This window comes from Anneissia japonica, unplaced genomic scaffold (genome assembly GCF_011630105.1).
Source record: "Anneissia japonica isolate Jap-2015-1 unplaced genomic scaffold, ASM1163010v1 scaffold287833_len2544123_cov190, whole genome shotgun sequence".
Taxonomy (NCBI): domain Eukaryota; kingdom Metazoa; phylum Echinodermata; class Crinoidea; order Comatulida; family Comatulidae; genus Anneissia; species Anneissia japonica.
Window position 1 is genome coordinate 2,025,906 of NW_022757233.1, and position 14,764 is coordinate 2,040,669.

General features: G+C 34.4%; 1 protein-coding gene across 10 annotated transcripts in view; it reads right to left on the reverse strand.

Annotated features, from left to right (window-relative positions):
- The window catches only part of LOC117124519 (MAP/microtubule affinity-regulating kinase 3-like), a 79,682-nt gene that overhangs the window by 49,654 nt on the left and 15,264 nt on the right, over positions 1-14,764 (reverse strand). For all 10 annotated transcript variants that reach the window (XM_033270768.1, XM_033270764.1, XM_033270767.1 and 7 more), the window contains exons 3-4: positions 10,542-10,595; positions 353-401 (exon numbers count right to left, since the gene is read on the reverse strand). In XM_033270768.1, the coding sequence (XP_033126659.1) occupies positions 353-401; positions 10,542-10,595 (103 nt within the window). The remainder of the gene's footprint in view (positions 1-352; positions 402-10,541; positions 10,596-14,764) is intronic.

Consider the following 14,764-nt stretch of genomic DNA (forward strand, 5'->3'; position numbering starts at 1 on the left):
TTACTTGCTTTGTTAATGTTTTTTTTTAAATAAACATTATGATATTAACTAGTTGAGAAAACATGTCAGTTCAGGTTTAAAGATGTATTATTCAATGAAATATGCCCCCCAAAAAAATCATTAAAATCAGTTTTGAATTAACTTGCTCATTTTGAAGTAACATAAAAATTATCAACTTGAAATTGGTTTATTTAAAATTAATAATTTCTATGCTCAAGTGAATACTTTGTATGTTACAGCGAAACAAGCAAGTCAATTTCAGAATAATTTTGTATGAATTTTTTGTTGTCATTTTCAGGGGACAATACATCTTTAAAGCCAACACCTTTTTAATTTGAATAGAAGAACTCACCTATGTTAGGATGATCTAGTAACTTCATTATTCTTACTTCTCTGTATACCTGAAAGAATACAAAAAAATCCATCAAAATTTATAAATAAAGCAACATAATGTTTGTGCATATGAATAACAAATTGAAGGTTATCAACTATTGTAAATTTGATTCTTTTTCCAGTAAATGGCAACAATGTTATTCCTGAATAATAATAACCACTCAATATAAATAAATAATATATAAAGTGTATTATTTCAGTTATAGTGTGGAAGATTGTATTGTTAAATGGGGTTATTGTTGACTTTGTGAGATAAGACTTTTGTTCACCCAGCATTGACAACTTCTCTTGTAAAGCGGTAGCTTATTATAGGAAAAGGGTTGTCAGTGACAATCGAGTGATTATATTTGTTTTCTCAAGCGTTAAAATTTAATAATGACAAGTATACAGTTAAAATTTGAAAAAAGCAAACAACTTTTTAGGATGAGCCATGCAAGGCCACCGAGAAAGGGGGGGGGGGAGAGTGGAAAGATCCCCAGGGCCCAAGCTTACAAGGGGACCCATAGAAATTGCATGTAGCTTAAAATAATAGTTACTATCCTGGGCCCTCAATAATGGCAAGGGTCCCTCAATAATGGGCCCCTCCAGATTGACAGGGACCAAAAAAAAAAATTGTTTGCACCTTCGGCCCAAACCAACCATTGCCCCTGTTACAGTTTCTCATCTTGGCAGTACTGAACCCATGAACTCGAACAAATTCAATTTATATCCAAATAAGGTCTCAAAATATAAAAAGAAAAATCTGACAAAACAAAATATTAAATAAGAACCAGAGCAGATGAAAGGATAATATAGCAATGTTTACTCAACACATTTCATTTAATATTTTTTATAAATTATTCTTTCATGTTCGTTTTCATGATAAAAAAAGAACCATAATTAATTTTATTGCCTGGTTTTCCACTTTTCCTTCATCTAAGTTCATTGTACAATTCCTATTTGTTCGGTAAACTACAAGTTAGAACTGGCGAACACTGTTAAATATTATAAGATATGTACCATATCCTACCAAGGTGTCTCCATGTATTCCATTAAAACACACTCTACTTTATTTACTGAAACATCACCACAAAAACACTACCAATATATTCCCTCCAAAACTAAGTTAAGAGTACAATAGCTTTAAAGTGGTTAGAAAGCTTTACAATAAACAAACAAAAGACCTTGCCAAGTGCCACTGTAAATTCAGCAAGCTAACACATGGTAAAATAAACAGCAGAGTTTTAGTTAATTACTGGGGAAAACCCATCATGACAAATTTTAAACTTTGAAGTAGTGATTTTTTTTCTATCCTTTTCATGTCTTAATATACTGCATAATATGCAAACATTTAATCTATTTTCTTAAATTCACCCTTAACAAAATCTTTACATTAATTTACTTTATTATTATTTTTTTTTCAGTTTTTCAATTTAATAATAACACAAGATGGTATACTGTATTGAGCCAATAACTTAACATACTGTAATAAAATTTGATAATTTAATTGTTTAGAATTTGCATTTTAACCTTTAATTGAAATTAGAACAAGTAATTATTTTCCTAGCCAAATAATAGGCACATTAAGAACTAAAATCTGTTGATTTATAACAACATTATTTTGATAAATATTAGCATTTTAATAATTCTAAATGAGTACAGTATTCAATGTTTACTTTAATTTATGCAGGTTTGTTGAAAGATTTTTCAACACTTGTAGGCCTACACTATCTTCAATAAAATAATTCAGAAATTTGGTTATTGTTAAAGATCTTCATTCAGTTGTTAGAGTGAAAACTTCACCTATCACAATGCATGTTCATCCAAATTTGGAACAGTTCCAAGTGAGTGAGTCTGAAGAAAATATAATCCACAAATAAAATGGGGAAAATATCAAACTCTCATCTACTCAACCAGATTAAGTCTACTTTTTAAAGTGCTTACTCTCTAAGAATCATTTATCTCAAGTCAAATACCTCAGTCATTTTATACCATAGCCGGCAAGGTCTGAACGTTGGGTGGGCCTGTTATACGCGAGTGGAGCGATACATAATATAGGGCCCTGTTTTATACCCGATTCTCATAACAGAAAATGTTTGTGAACATTAACAGAGATATTTCTTCTGATATTTTCCTACCAACATCCATCGCTTTCATGCGACTAAATACAAACGTTGCTAAATGGTTGTACAATTGGTACGCACAGAATGAAGACATGTGCGACGCAAAAATGAAAGCTTAAAACTGCACCCGGTTACCATGCGCATGATCCTTGCTACGTATCGTGGAAACTCTGCAGGCCTCCTTTTTATATCAAGATGAGGCGTCATTAGTATTCTTTCAAAGATGCATGTTCATGATCATAATAACATTGTTGAGAAAAATTATCCTTGGTAAATTGGTTAATATTTAGAATATTTTATCTGAATGTTAATCTCTATTAGAGTTTAAAATATCTGTTAATTATTGTGTTTCTTACCAGACAAAAAAAATAATTTTATAACCAACCATTTTTAGTCTACGTGTTTTGAAATGGATCATTAAAATTACCATTGTCATTATTTTTCATTGTTGGTTATTTAGCAGCTATGACTGATGCTCTCAGATCAGATTAAATGTAAAGTTAGAAACCAATTTCCATATAAGGCTTGGCTAACCTTTACAATGATACATGAATAGCCATGAGGCAGTTGATTGTATTCCAAGACACTGTAGCTTAACACATTAAAGAGATGATATATCGCAAATTCATGTTATATTCGTAGATGGCTAAAATAATAATAATAATGACATCTTATAAGACGTACATTTCCATTCGAATGCACTCTAAATATTAAAACTGTATTATAGCCAATCATGATTAAAAAAACATCAGGAAATTTATATTTTTATATTCTGATATAAGGATGAATGTGCCCAAAATACTATATGAATGAGCGAGAATGTTAAAACAATAACAATACTTAGGACATAAGCTGTGGGTGGTGGTAAATAATTATACTGCTATGAGGTTATAATACTATTATAATGACCATTCATTGGACTACCAATAACTCAGCCTCCCCTTCCCCCTCCTCCAGCAAGCCGAAACCAGCCAAATATGTTGATAATGAATGGGGGGAGTGTTTATTCCGAAATGAGGAAGAGTGTTCATGCATAAGAATGCTCGTTAATAGTGTTCTCCAGATGCCGGTTTAGCTGTAAATTTTTCCTTAAAATAAAAAGCTGACCAGTAAAAATTATGTATTGGGTAAAAAAAACCAATAATTAGGCCTAGATAACATACACTAGCCTTTTTTCAATCAATAATAAACATAATTCTACTCATAGGACCAGGCTAAGGCCGTTATGTGTTGTTACTTTTCAATTCATTGAACCATACCCAAAAGGGCTAAAGCTTTGTGTTGCAAAATCAGCTAGGTTTATGTTACAGGTGGGCAATGTGCGGCCTACAGGCCACACGTGACCCGACAGCAAATCTTTTTGCGGCCCCAGAAAATTCATTAAAAACCTTATGTGTGCAGCCTGCCAAGCAACATTGCCTAGAAAACACCTTGTTTTTTACAGCCCGACACCGACCATATGTAAAACAGTAACATTAAAACTGTAAATGTGTGTAAAAGCAGTGCTTGGAGGTTTTTGGAAGGTCAACTGGAAACATCAAAGTTTGGGTGTGGTCCTAGGTGTTAATCAAAAATTCACTTTGGCCATCTGTTCAATTTTTATGCCCACCTCTGGTTAATATGGACAAATTTACCAGTGAAACTTTTTCAATTGGGAGAACAAGTGCATTTTGAGTGTCAAGTGAATGTTTTACGAATAATAAAAGCATACAGTAGGCTATAAATGAGCTATCTTACTTAGCATTCCTCATGAATTTCCCTGAATAACAAGAGGACAGTATTATGAATAAACGAAAAGTTTTCTGAGAATTTTCAAAAATTGATCACAGTATTAATGAATGTGTATATTACTGTGTATATGAGTGTCTATGAATAAGTAACAATGTTCATGGCTTTGAGTGTGTGAAGAATGTATATAAGAAATAAGGTTTACATCTGGTAAAAGTGAACTGCAAATCAAGGAATTCTCCAGTCTGTCAGTTGAGCATTGGCAGAAGCCAGACAATGTGGGCGAGATAGTAGACAAAACCACAAAAACCAACTTAACAAATATGTTGACCGATTCAATGAGCTGTCATCTCGCTGCATGATTAGCATTCTAACTTGAACTTCTGTACAGCCTGTGAAGATCATTATATTAAAATGCAAATTTTATTTGTCAAATAATTAATAATTGATGTTTATTTAATTTTGTTTTGGAATCTTATCCAGCTTAGCCGTCTACGTCGTCTAGCACTCGTAGGGAACAGGGTTGGATCCGTCGTACGACGGTCACACAATCGTGGATGCCCTGCTTCAGTCTTCAAGATGAGTCGACCACTGTTGCTTATGCATGCATTGTTCTGTTGCATCTATTCACTGTGGAAATTTGCCTAACCTAAACTATGAGTAGATTTGTGCTAGAAATTATAAGTTCTATTCCTACTTAAATGTATGAATACTGTAAACACAAAAATGTGCCCAATATTTCACATGATTTAAAAAACTAATATCAGTATTGCAGCATTGAAAAGCTAAGTCTATTACTTATAAGAACCATTAACAAAATACTTGCATCTTTTATGACGTTTTCTTTTTTTCACTAGAGTATAATTATGTTGTACACTTTACAGTAGTTCCGAGGTGAGCATTAAAATGGATCAGACGGCCAAAGTGAATTTTTGCTTCAACTCCGACGGCCGCACCCAAACTTTGATGTTTCAGCGTGTTTCCAAAAACCTTCCTACACTGTTTTATGACCACTTAATGCTGAGTTTTACTGTTACTTTTTACAGATGATCGGTGCTGGGCCGCAAAGAACAAGGTGTCTTCTAGCCAAAGATGGTTAGCGGGCCGGACACATAGGGTTTGTAATTCATTTTCACGGGCCGCAAACAAATCATTGTTGGGCCACATGCAGCCTGCGGACCGCACCTTCTCCACCTGCATAGATAGTATTGGTCAAGCTGTTATATCCGTCTTGAAGAACAAGAACAAAAACAATTAATAAAAAACCCAGATTATGTGAACGCCTCACCGCCTACCTTCCTATCAATGCTCCTCATAAGGAATGGCTTCACTCATAAATATTTACAACATTTTCACCACACAGCCATCTACATAAACAATGCTAGTCATTTATGTTTTACATCATCCTCATAAAAGTCTTAAAATTTTAGGAATTATTAGTACTACATTTAGCCAACAGTATAGACAGAACAAGAGAGCATAGTCGCGTTTGTAAATACGTCACTCCCTTTTAGGTGAAGTGCGCCCACCATGTATGAGTTTACAGGAAGTGCGCCTGCTTCAATGAGTATTATTTTAATGAAACATTAGATAAAAAAAAAAGTAAATCTACACCCCTCTACAAAAATACTGTATCATGTAAAAAACTGATAAACAAAACGTGCACAGTGTAGTACTGGTTAATGATATTAAAAGCATAAAAACGGCAGTCGGACGTCCTCCAATACCTGCGTAAAGAGCGTATCAGTCGATTACACTCTCGAGCATAGTGGGCTCTCTTGTTCTATCAGAATACTATTTGCTTTTAAACTTAATGGCATAAATATTAGGTACATACACACTGTAGTTGGTTCTGTGAACTAACCAGCTTTGGAACATTTATTAGAACTAGTATCATACCCGTGGTCCGCAGTGTCGAATGAGTCGGGAAAGGTGGCGATCATGTATACTGTTGAATGGAGAAGTTGGAGGCAATCGTTGTGGATGTTATGGTTACCATCTCATTATTTTTCTGAAGGACGTCTTTGTAGTTAATACTTTGAGTATTGTACAGTGTGATCAAGGGTGGATCCAAAATGGGGGAGGGGGACACAACAGTTTCAGAATAATTGAATAAGCGAATAGCACATACATTGCATTGAAATAAGAAAAAAATTAGTGGCAAAATGGGGCAGGAGCCCTTCCCAGTGATGTCCCTCTCCCCTTACTGGAACTTCCCGTTGCTTTGGGCTATCCTCTGGTACTGTAAGTGAAAGTACAGAAACATACAGTAGTCCTGTCACGCCAAAATTGTTCCGGGCCAAAAAATGCCCGGTGTACAGATTTTGGCCGCTAAAATCGGTCCGCCGGACTACTAAAATCGGTCCTCCGAATATATTTTAGCTGCTAAAACCGGTCCCGCTTGGATAAAATTGGTCTGCGTCAGCCTGGCCACTTCATTTGTTACTCGTCTGCTGCTCGTAGGGTATGATTGTTTCTCCCGTGGAGTGGAGGAAAGTAATGCTTCTCTCACACTTGCTTAACTCTTTTGTGGTAACAGAATGATTTGCTAAGCTTTTGAGGAAGTGTTTCGTCAAACCACCAGATAATGCATTTCCTAGGCCTAGGCGATACACAGAGCGTGCATCCTTTTCGGCATATATTTGGTAGGTAATTTTAAAGCCAAAATCGGTCCGGCGGATCGATTTTTGCCCCGGACCAAATTTTTTCCTGACAGGCCTACCCTAGTTGGGCATGAGAAGTGTTTGTCTTGAATCAAGGTGGATACATGTAAGGCTTATCTGAACTACTGACATTCAAAAGAACATTGTCCCAACGTGTTTACGTAAATTCAAGGTATTGATTGGTAGAGCTGGCTTGACCCTATCTATCTTATTAACGCACTACTAAAATCAACCTGGATTTGAGAGATAGAGGATAGGCCCTAGGTACGCTAACTACACCTGAGCCTAGGCCCCTAGGTCTAGGCCTATCTGTGATCAACATCATAGGCTAGGGTAGGCCGTACCCAGACTAGAGCCTAAGCCTGGGCCAGAGCCTAGGGCTGTGCCTATAGGCCTGTGTAGGGCTAGCCAGTATGGTTAGGCCGAGGTTATATCATGGCTTGTGCCCAGGTATACTTTATTTGTACCTGATCGACGTCTAAAACATGCCATTTATTGCTGATGTTTTGTGCCATAAAACTCCAACATATCCAGTATAATGCAATGGGTACTCCAAAGAGGTACGGGAACACGATTCTCACCCATTTTGTTGACGGAACGTGAAGTGTGCTGGGCGGTGACGTAATGAAGCTGCGAAACATAGGCTATGTCCTCACACGGCTGCTAATGGTTAGCAGGATCCGGGTAACGGTTAGCAGGATCCGATCCTGCTAACCGTTAGCTGCGTGTGTCCATACGAGTAGATCCCGATCCGGATATCAAGAATATGATGATCGAATAACTGGTCAATAAGAAACTGGAAATTGTAAACGTATACATGTGATTGGTTGATGATAGAAATGCGCTCAACGTGCTAACCGATAGCACTTGCTAACCGTTAGCGGTATCCGGAAACCGCTAACGGTTAGCTCTTGATCCGGATACTAGGGCTCTCGTGAGAACCAGGCTATAGACTGGTTCTTTTACAGCCTAACTTAATAATTTTTAGACCTAAGCATTGCAGTACAGAATAGATGTGATTAATTGTATTTACGTAAGCAACTTGCGAAACAGGTACTGATTTTCGGTGGTTTTTGGCGGTTTTTTCGTTGTTATCCAATATCCAGCCTTAAAAAGTAGCAGAATGTGGTCGTGACATATATAGAAGCCCCAGTGTATGAGATATGAGCACATTCTTGCCAGCGGTTTCAGAGGAAATGGGGAAATTACACGGTGGCGATTAGCAGAATTAATATAGATAATCTGTCTATGTATACTGTAGGCCTATTTTCCTATTTTTATAAAATAGGAGGAAAGGTTTTTCATATTTATTTAACAATACTGGTTTGTTCAAACGTATGATAATTTTTCTACAAGATGCTCTTTCATAAAACTAATTCTTTTCTTTCATGTCGTCTAGCAATATTGCTTATTTTTATCATCACTTTTCTAAATTCAAAACTGTTGTTTTTCCCAAATAGAGCGTCTTTCCTCTTAACATATCCTATTCATTTCTTGTGCATACTCCTCACTACTATTATCATCTTCCCCTTTATGGAATACTTTTTGTTATAATTATATAAGAAATCTTCCCAAATATTAAAATTTAATTGTTTAATGTGTTCTCTGTAACTGTATTTTATAAGTAAAAATTGAAAACAAAATAAATTTTAAAAATATGATCAAAGATTTGGGACAAAATAAAAATAAACGTATTAAAATATTGATTTAAATGACAAAATAGTAAAACAAATATGAAATAATTAAAATAATTTTAATACTTAAATTATAGACTCCAGAATAAATTATTGTTTTGAACATTATGAAGTCAAAAAAATTACAGCTACTTTAATGCTGAACACTAATTACTAAAAACTAGAATGAACTATTTCTGACAGCTGACCTAACCTCAATCATTGTTTGTAAAATCAAGATCACTATCTTAAGAGCAACTAAATAATTATTATTCCATGCTTTTTCTCAATATTATTTCTGTAACAAAACAAGACAGTAGAACTCATAATCAAAAATGATCATTGTATGGTTACTTCTGAATTGGATATTTTTAGTTTTGAAAGGGAAATGAATTTTACAATTGAATACAGCTAGTTGACCTTTTTAAAGACAATAATAAGTTGTATTAAAAGTGAGGAAGACAAAGAGAACACAATCTGAAATGCCGAGAAGCAGGATTTCTAATTAGTCCATGGAGCTATAATGGTGGTTAAGATTCTTTCCTCCGAGGGTCAATAGATCATGTCTAGTCATATGACAAGATATTTTTCCATTCCATTTATACCTTTATGTAGAGCAACATTTATCCGTATGTGTCCATTATTTAGTTAAGTAAGATGGCGCTGGACTGTGGCTACTGCGATTCTCCAGTGGCCCAGCCCAAATTTGCAATTAAAGACAAAGACCATATAAAGAATTTTTTCTTAAATATCATGTAAAGGCCAATTCAGACAGTGGTACAATGTAGCCCAATGCAATTTATAGTCACATCGGGTCTATCTGAGTTAAACACAAACACAATAGGTAGGCCTATGCATTGGGACACAGTCACGCTTTAAAATGTAAAACATTCTCTCATGACAACCTAAGTTGCGGCAGGCTGCGTTGTACAATGCTGTCTGAGTTGGCCCTTAATATTTGTTATTTTCAATCATTATTGATATTGGTGATTACATCAACTACTGAGTAATTACTAGGCCCAGAAAATAGAAAACTCTCACCGAAGATTTCTTCCGCTTCACCCTAGGTTTGGTCTACGCTACATTGAGAGCGCTGATTATTAATGTACACAAGTTATGGTATACTCAAGAAATAATCCATGCTTTTACAACTAGACCCTTGCATTAGTCACTTTAAACATCTCCTGATCACACAATGTCCGAAATATTTGATAGCATTCAGTAAATCGCCATATCATTTGAGAAAAATCGAGTAAGTAAGACAACCATCAAGTACCGTATACTCTCGCATATAAAACAAGGTTTTAAATAGCAAATTATGATCGAAAACCAGGGGGTCGTCTTCGTGCAACACATACAACTTTTTTTTAATTTTTAAATCATGTTCGCCGTATGTGCAGATCTTTCATAACACACAAATTTACTTCTGAAATTAAGCCATTAACTTTGTATGATTAAACACAATTTTAAATTAAGGTAAATAAGATTTTAATAAACATTTAAAAGCCAGACACACAAAAATCATCCACTGTCCTCAACAACCTGTTTCACCTTTACCAATGAGTCTTTTTGAAGTATACTTTACTTTTTGTGTTTTGAATATAGACCTACAGTACACTAGATATAATTACAGTATGCAAATGTCTCATGACCATATTAAAAAATTGTTGTAGATGTGGTAAACGTGCCTGCTTACGTTGGGAGAGAAGTGAATAGTCTGATGTGCTTTAGGGCTTAGGTAAGTAATTGTTCGGCTAGCGTGGGGTTGGTAGGGCTATGCATGGGTGAGTACACACGTCATAATGATTTGAATATGTGGGCCAGTAGGTCAGCGTAGCGTGTCAAATGAGTAGGCATATTATAGAAAACAATGGAATTGAAAACAATGCCAATACTGGTAACACACGCTTAGCCAGCTTCTGTGTTTGAAATTATTATACTATAAGGTCAATGTTAACATAATAAGAAGTTACTGTGCTCACCTTCTGTAGACTACTTGGGTTTAGTTGACTTTTGTCAATTATCTTTATTGCAACCTAGAAAAGACAAAAGGAAAATATTATAATTTCAAAAATATAAAACAGAAATGCTAAGTATTGTCAAAAAGAAATTCGGAAATTTAGTATCATAATTAAAAAATTTATTTTCAGATACCAGTCACAGTGATAGCCAAAGAGGACGGATAGACAATTCTATCAGTATCACACCAGTGGTAGTCTCAGTTGACTAATACTCAACCTGCTGGCATAACACCGGTGGTAAAACAAGCGGACCACTACCCAACATGCTGGTGACACACCAGAAGTGCTAGGCCCAGCGGAACAACACCCTGCCAGTGTCACACCAGTGCTAGACCAAGTGGACCTATATTTTACCTGCCGGTATAACGGCGGTAAACAAAGCTTACCACTACCCAGCGTGCTGGTGACACACCAGAATTGTTGAGCCAAGTGGAACAATACCCAGCCTTCTGATGTTAAATCATGCTGACCGAACTGATAAATGTAACCTTAGTGTCACACCAGTGCTATGCCAAGTGGACTCATACATATACTAATATGAAACAACTTGTACCAAAACAGAGTGATGTCAACCTGAAAAAGTCTAGCATAATCACACACAATGAAAGCATACAAAACCGTATCTTTCAGTGTTAGTGTAAATAAGGACAGATTGCATAATAAGTCAAGGCCAACTGGTCTATACAATTAAGCTGATGGATGACACCTTGTCCTCCGCCATGCGTTTTCACTGGTGGATAACTTGGGATCAGAGCCAAACCCTACAGTTTTATATCGATGTATAAAGTCTGGATGAGTCACAGCACAATATGTGAGCTAAAGTGAATAATTAATTATGAATATCACATAATACGTAGTTCTAAATACTCTAGTTTAAAAAAAGTTTCATATTTTAGTGGTAGCATTTCTTTCATCAAAAACTAATTCAAAAAAATAGACTAATAATTATAATAGACTATAATTTATATATTTAATATATACTATATTTATACAGGAGAAAAATATAGGTTGCATTACAGTGCATCAACCTTTACTGTGCATAATTACAAATTCATGAAAATCATTAAAATAATTCCAAAGACCAAATCTGACTAAGAGTACTGTAATAAAAATAATAATCTATATACGTGACGTATAACATGATACTGTACGACCGACCGGAGTAAATTTGAAACTAACTAATTCCAAGGTCAGTCCACATTATAACAAACAATACTAATTAATTCAACCAAATTAACCTTAAATGGTTTGTCTAAACCTAGCTGGTGATTTATCCTTGTTATTCTACAGAAATAAACAGCACATCCAATTATCAATATTAGGTAATTTACCTTATCACTAGATAAGCCACCAATATGTAAACATTGAATTAATTAGTAGTAGTCAGTGTTGGTCAATACTAATGATTATCTAGGAACAATGACATAACAGTCAAGGCATCCTGTAATATTATTATTAAATGACAATTAATAACCTCAAACAGCATGCATGGTCACAAATCCCACTAGTTCATACTCAGTAACATTAATGATCAATCATCAAATTATAATTGTAGCAAATCATCGTGTTTACATTTTCAAAAGATGAATTCAGAATTACTGGAAAAAAAACATACAAAATTACAATATTTTTCAATATTAAATGTTGACTTTAGCTACGTTCATACCAAAGACCAGATCCAGTCCGGTGCCTGGACAAAAAAATCATCATAAAGAATAAGACCGTTCAAATCAAAATCATACGATTTTCGTCCGGACTCCGGATCCAGGGAGATGGATCTGAGAGCCATTTGTATCGTGTATGTTTTCTTGTTTTTTGTTAGACCAATCTGCAACAAGCCTGAATGACCTAAACGCTTTCTGAGTATGATGTGAATGCAATGTTCAAAAAACCGGACCGAATCCTGGTTTGATGTGAACGTAGATTTATATTCATATTAAATTAATGTTTGTTCATTATTTCCACATGGAAAATGTTTAGTAGGCGGATTTGAAGTGACATGAGCATTACAAGACAGATACCAGTGCTATATTAAGTGCTCATTTATTATCATTATTTTTATTCAGCTAGAAAACTGATAATTTTATTTTAGAAAAACTTATTGTCCCGATCTGGATTTCAATCCAAGACCTTCCAATTACCTTTCGAATACTCTACCAACAGAGCTTTGAGGCCAAGTGGTAAACACCCTTGGATTTTCCTACTAGGAGGTGTTCCGTAATACGCAATGATTATAAATGAACATGATATTAATCAATTATAATTAGAAAACTGTAAGTTATAGGAATTAATAATATAAAAATATTAAACTTCTGAAGCAACAAGACAGAACTACAGTATGTAAGTTACCAGTAAAAATCAGTGTTCTTATTTTTTGGCCGATTTCAAGCTCAAAATATTCTTATTTTGTTCTTGCGTTACACACTTTTCAAACATAGAAAGTTATTATTTTACCAGTATACACTGTACTGGAATGTAGGTAAAAGTGGCCCTGAAAAAATGGCCCCTGAAAAAGGCTCCCGTAAATGGTCTCAAATGACAGGTAGGTAAACCTACTGTACTGCATTATTGAGGGCATTATATAGTCACACCTGCTGCACATAAGGTACACATATCATTTTTTGGTTTTTCTAGTTTTTTAAATAAAAATCTCATTGACATTTTACCTCAGCCTCAATTTGTTGTTATTTTGTTGTGAATTTTTAAGCAATTTCAGCCTCAGTGTTCTTATTAAAAAAAAAAAGTGTGTGCCCTTTGAATTATGACAGAATTAGGAAGTAGTTTTATTTTCTTCATGCTATAAGAAATATCAAATACGAAGAATATCAATTCTCTGATTGATAATAAAAATAACAATGAAATTAGCAAAGTGGAATAACAATGCATTATGCTCTATTGACGTCCTCAACCAACCGTGACGATTCAAATTATAATATTAGTATGCTACATTACTAACTAGTATAGTAATAAATGAGCAATTTGCCTAATAAAATAATCAGGTAATACTCATCCCTGAGACCTAGTCATGTGACATGAATAAGAAAGAACTAGTCATGTGATCAATCATGTGATTTTTTTTTCGTAATTCTAATAAAATGATTCAATTTCTTTCACCTTGAAAAAAAATTATATATTTTCAAAGTATTAATTTCATATCTTACTACAAGCCTGACCACCTCATAACTTATTTAAATTGTGATACTATACATACGACCATACTGTAAGACAAGACTTTTCACACTTTGTTTCTCGAACCCGCTACCTACTAGTAATAATTTCTTAAGAAATTCTATTCTACATTAGTGTGTGCGGCATAACCATCAAATAAAGATAATTTCTGGAAAGACAGGTATGTTATGTCACCTAAAAAAAAATATTAGAATAGTTTCATCTGATTTGCTTACTGTAAGTTAACATCCATTGTGCTTGGTTTATTAGGGATTAAATAGTCCTACAAAAAAAAGAAAAAAAGATTTCTCCCTCAAAATAATATTTTCAATCCAATTAATGCCTCACAACACTGCACTCTTTACGACCATACTTATAGGATCTTTTTTTCAAACTTTTTTTATACATCCAAGACATTATTTTTTCTTCCACATTAAATTCCTTTGGAACAACCATTTTGCTAATTACCATTATCACCTAAACAAGTAAATAAAAACACAAAAAGAGCTGCAAGGTATTTTTTCATTCTTTTAATAATTTTTTAATTGATTGACAAAATGTGTATGACAATGGATTTTCCGCTAAGTCCGGACACTTGATATTGTAGCTAAGGCAACACAGAACGATATAGATGTCAATGTATATACGCACATGTCTCTGTGGGAGGAACAAGTATTCCGATTATGTTCTGATTGGTCAGTTTGACTTACGCTCCGGGAAGTTCCATTGTATGTTTTTCAAATTGAAACATTTTCATTAATTCAGTTGTAAGGTATAACCATTAATATGAAAAAATACTATGCTTAAATATTTCATGTATTTCACAGAGAGCTACTGTAACAATTTATACGAAGGACAATGGCAGGTTAAATGTCAAATGCAAAAATGTCAAATGTTGGTACTGAGATTATCCAAGCTACTCCAGACATAAACACTTCAAATCAATAACACAGAAGGTAAAGCTTTAACAGGATTTATTGATTTTTTTTACTGTACTATACAACCAATTTCTGTAA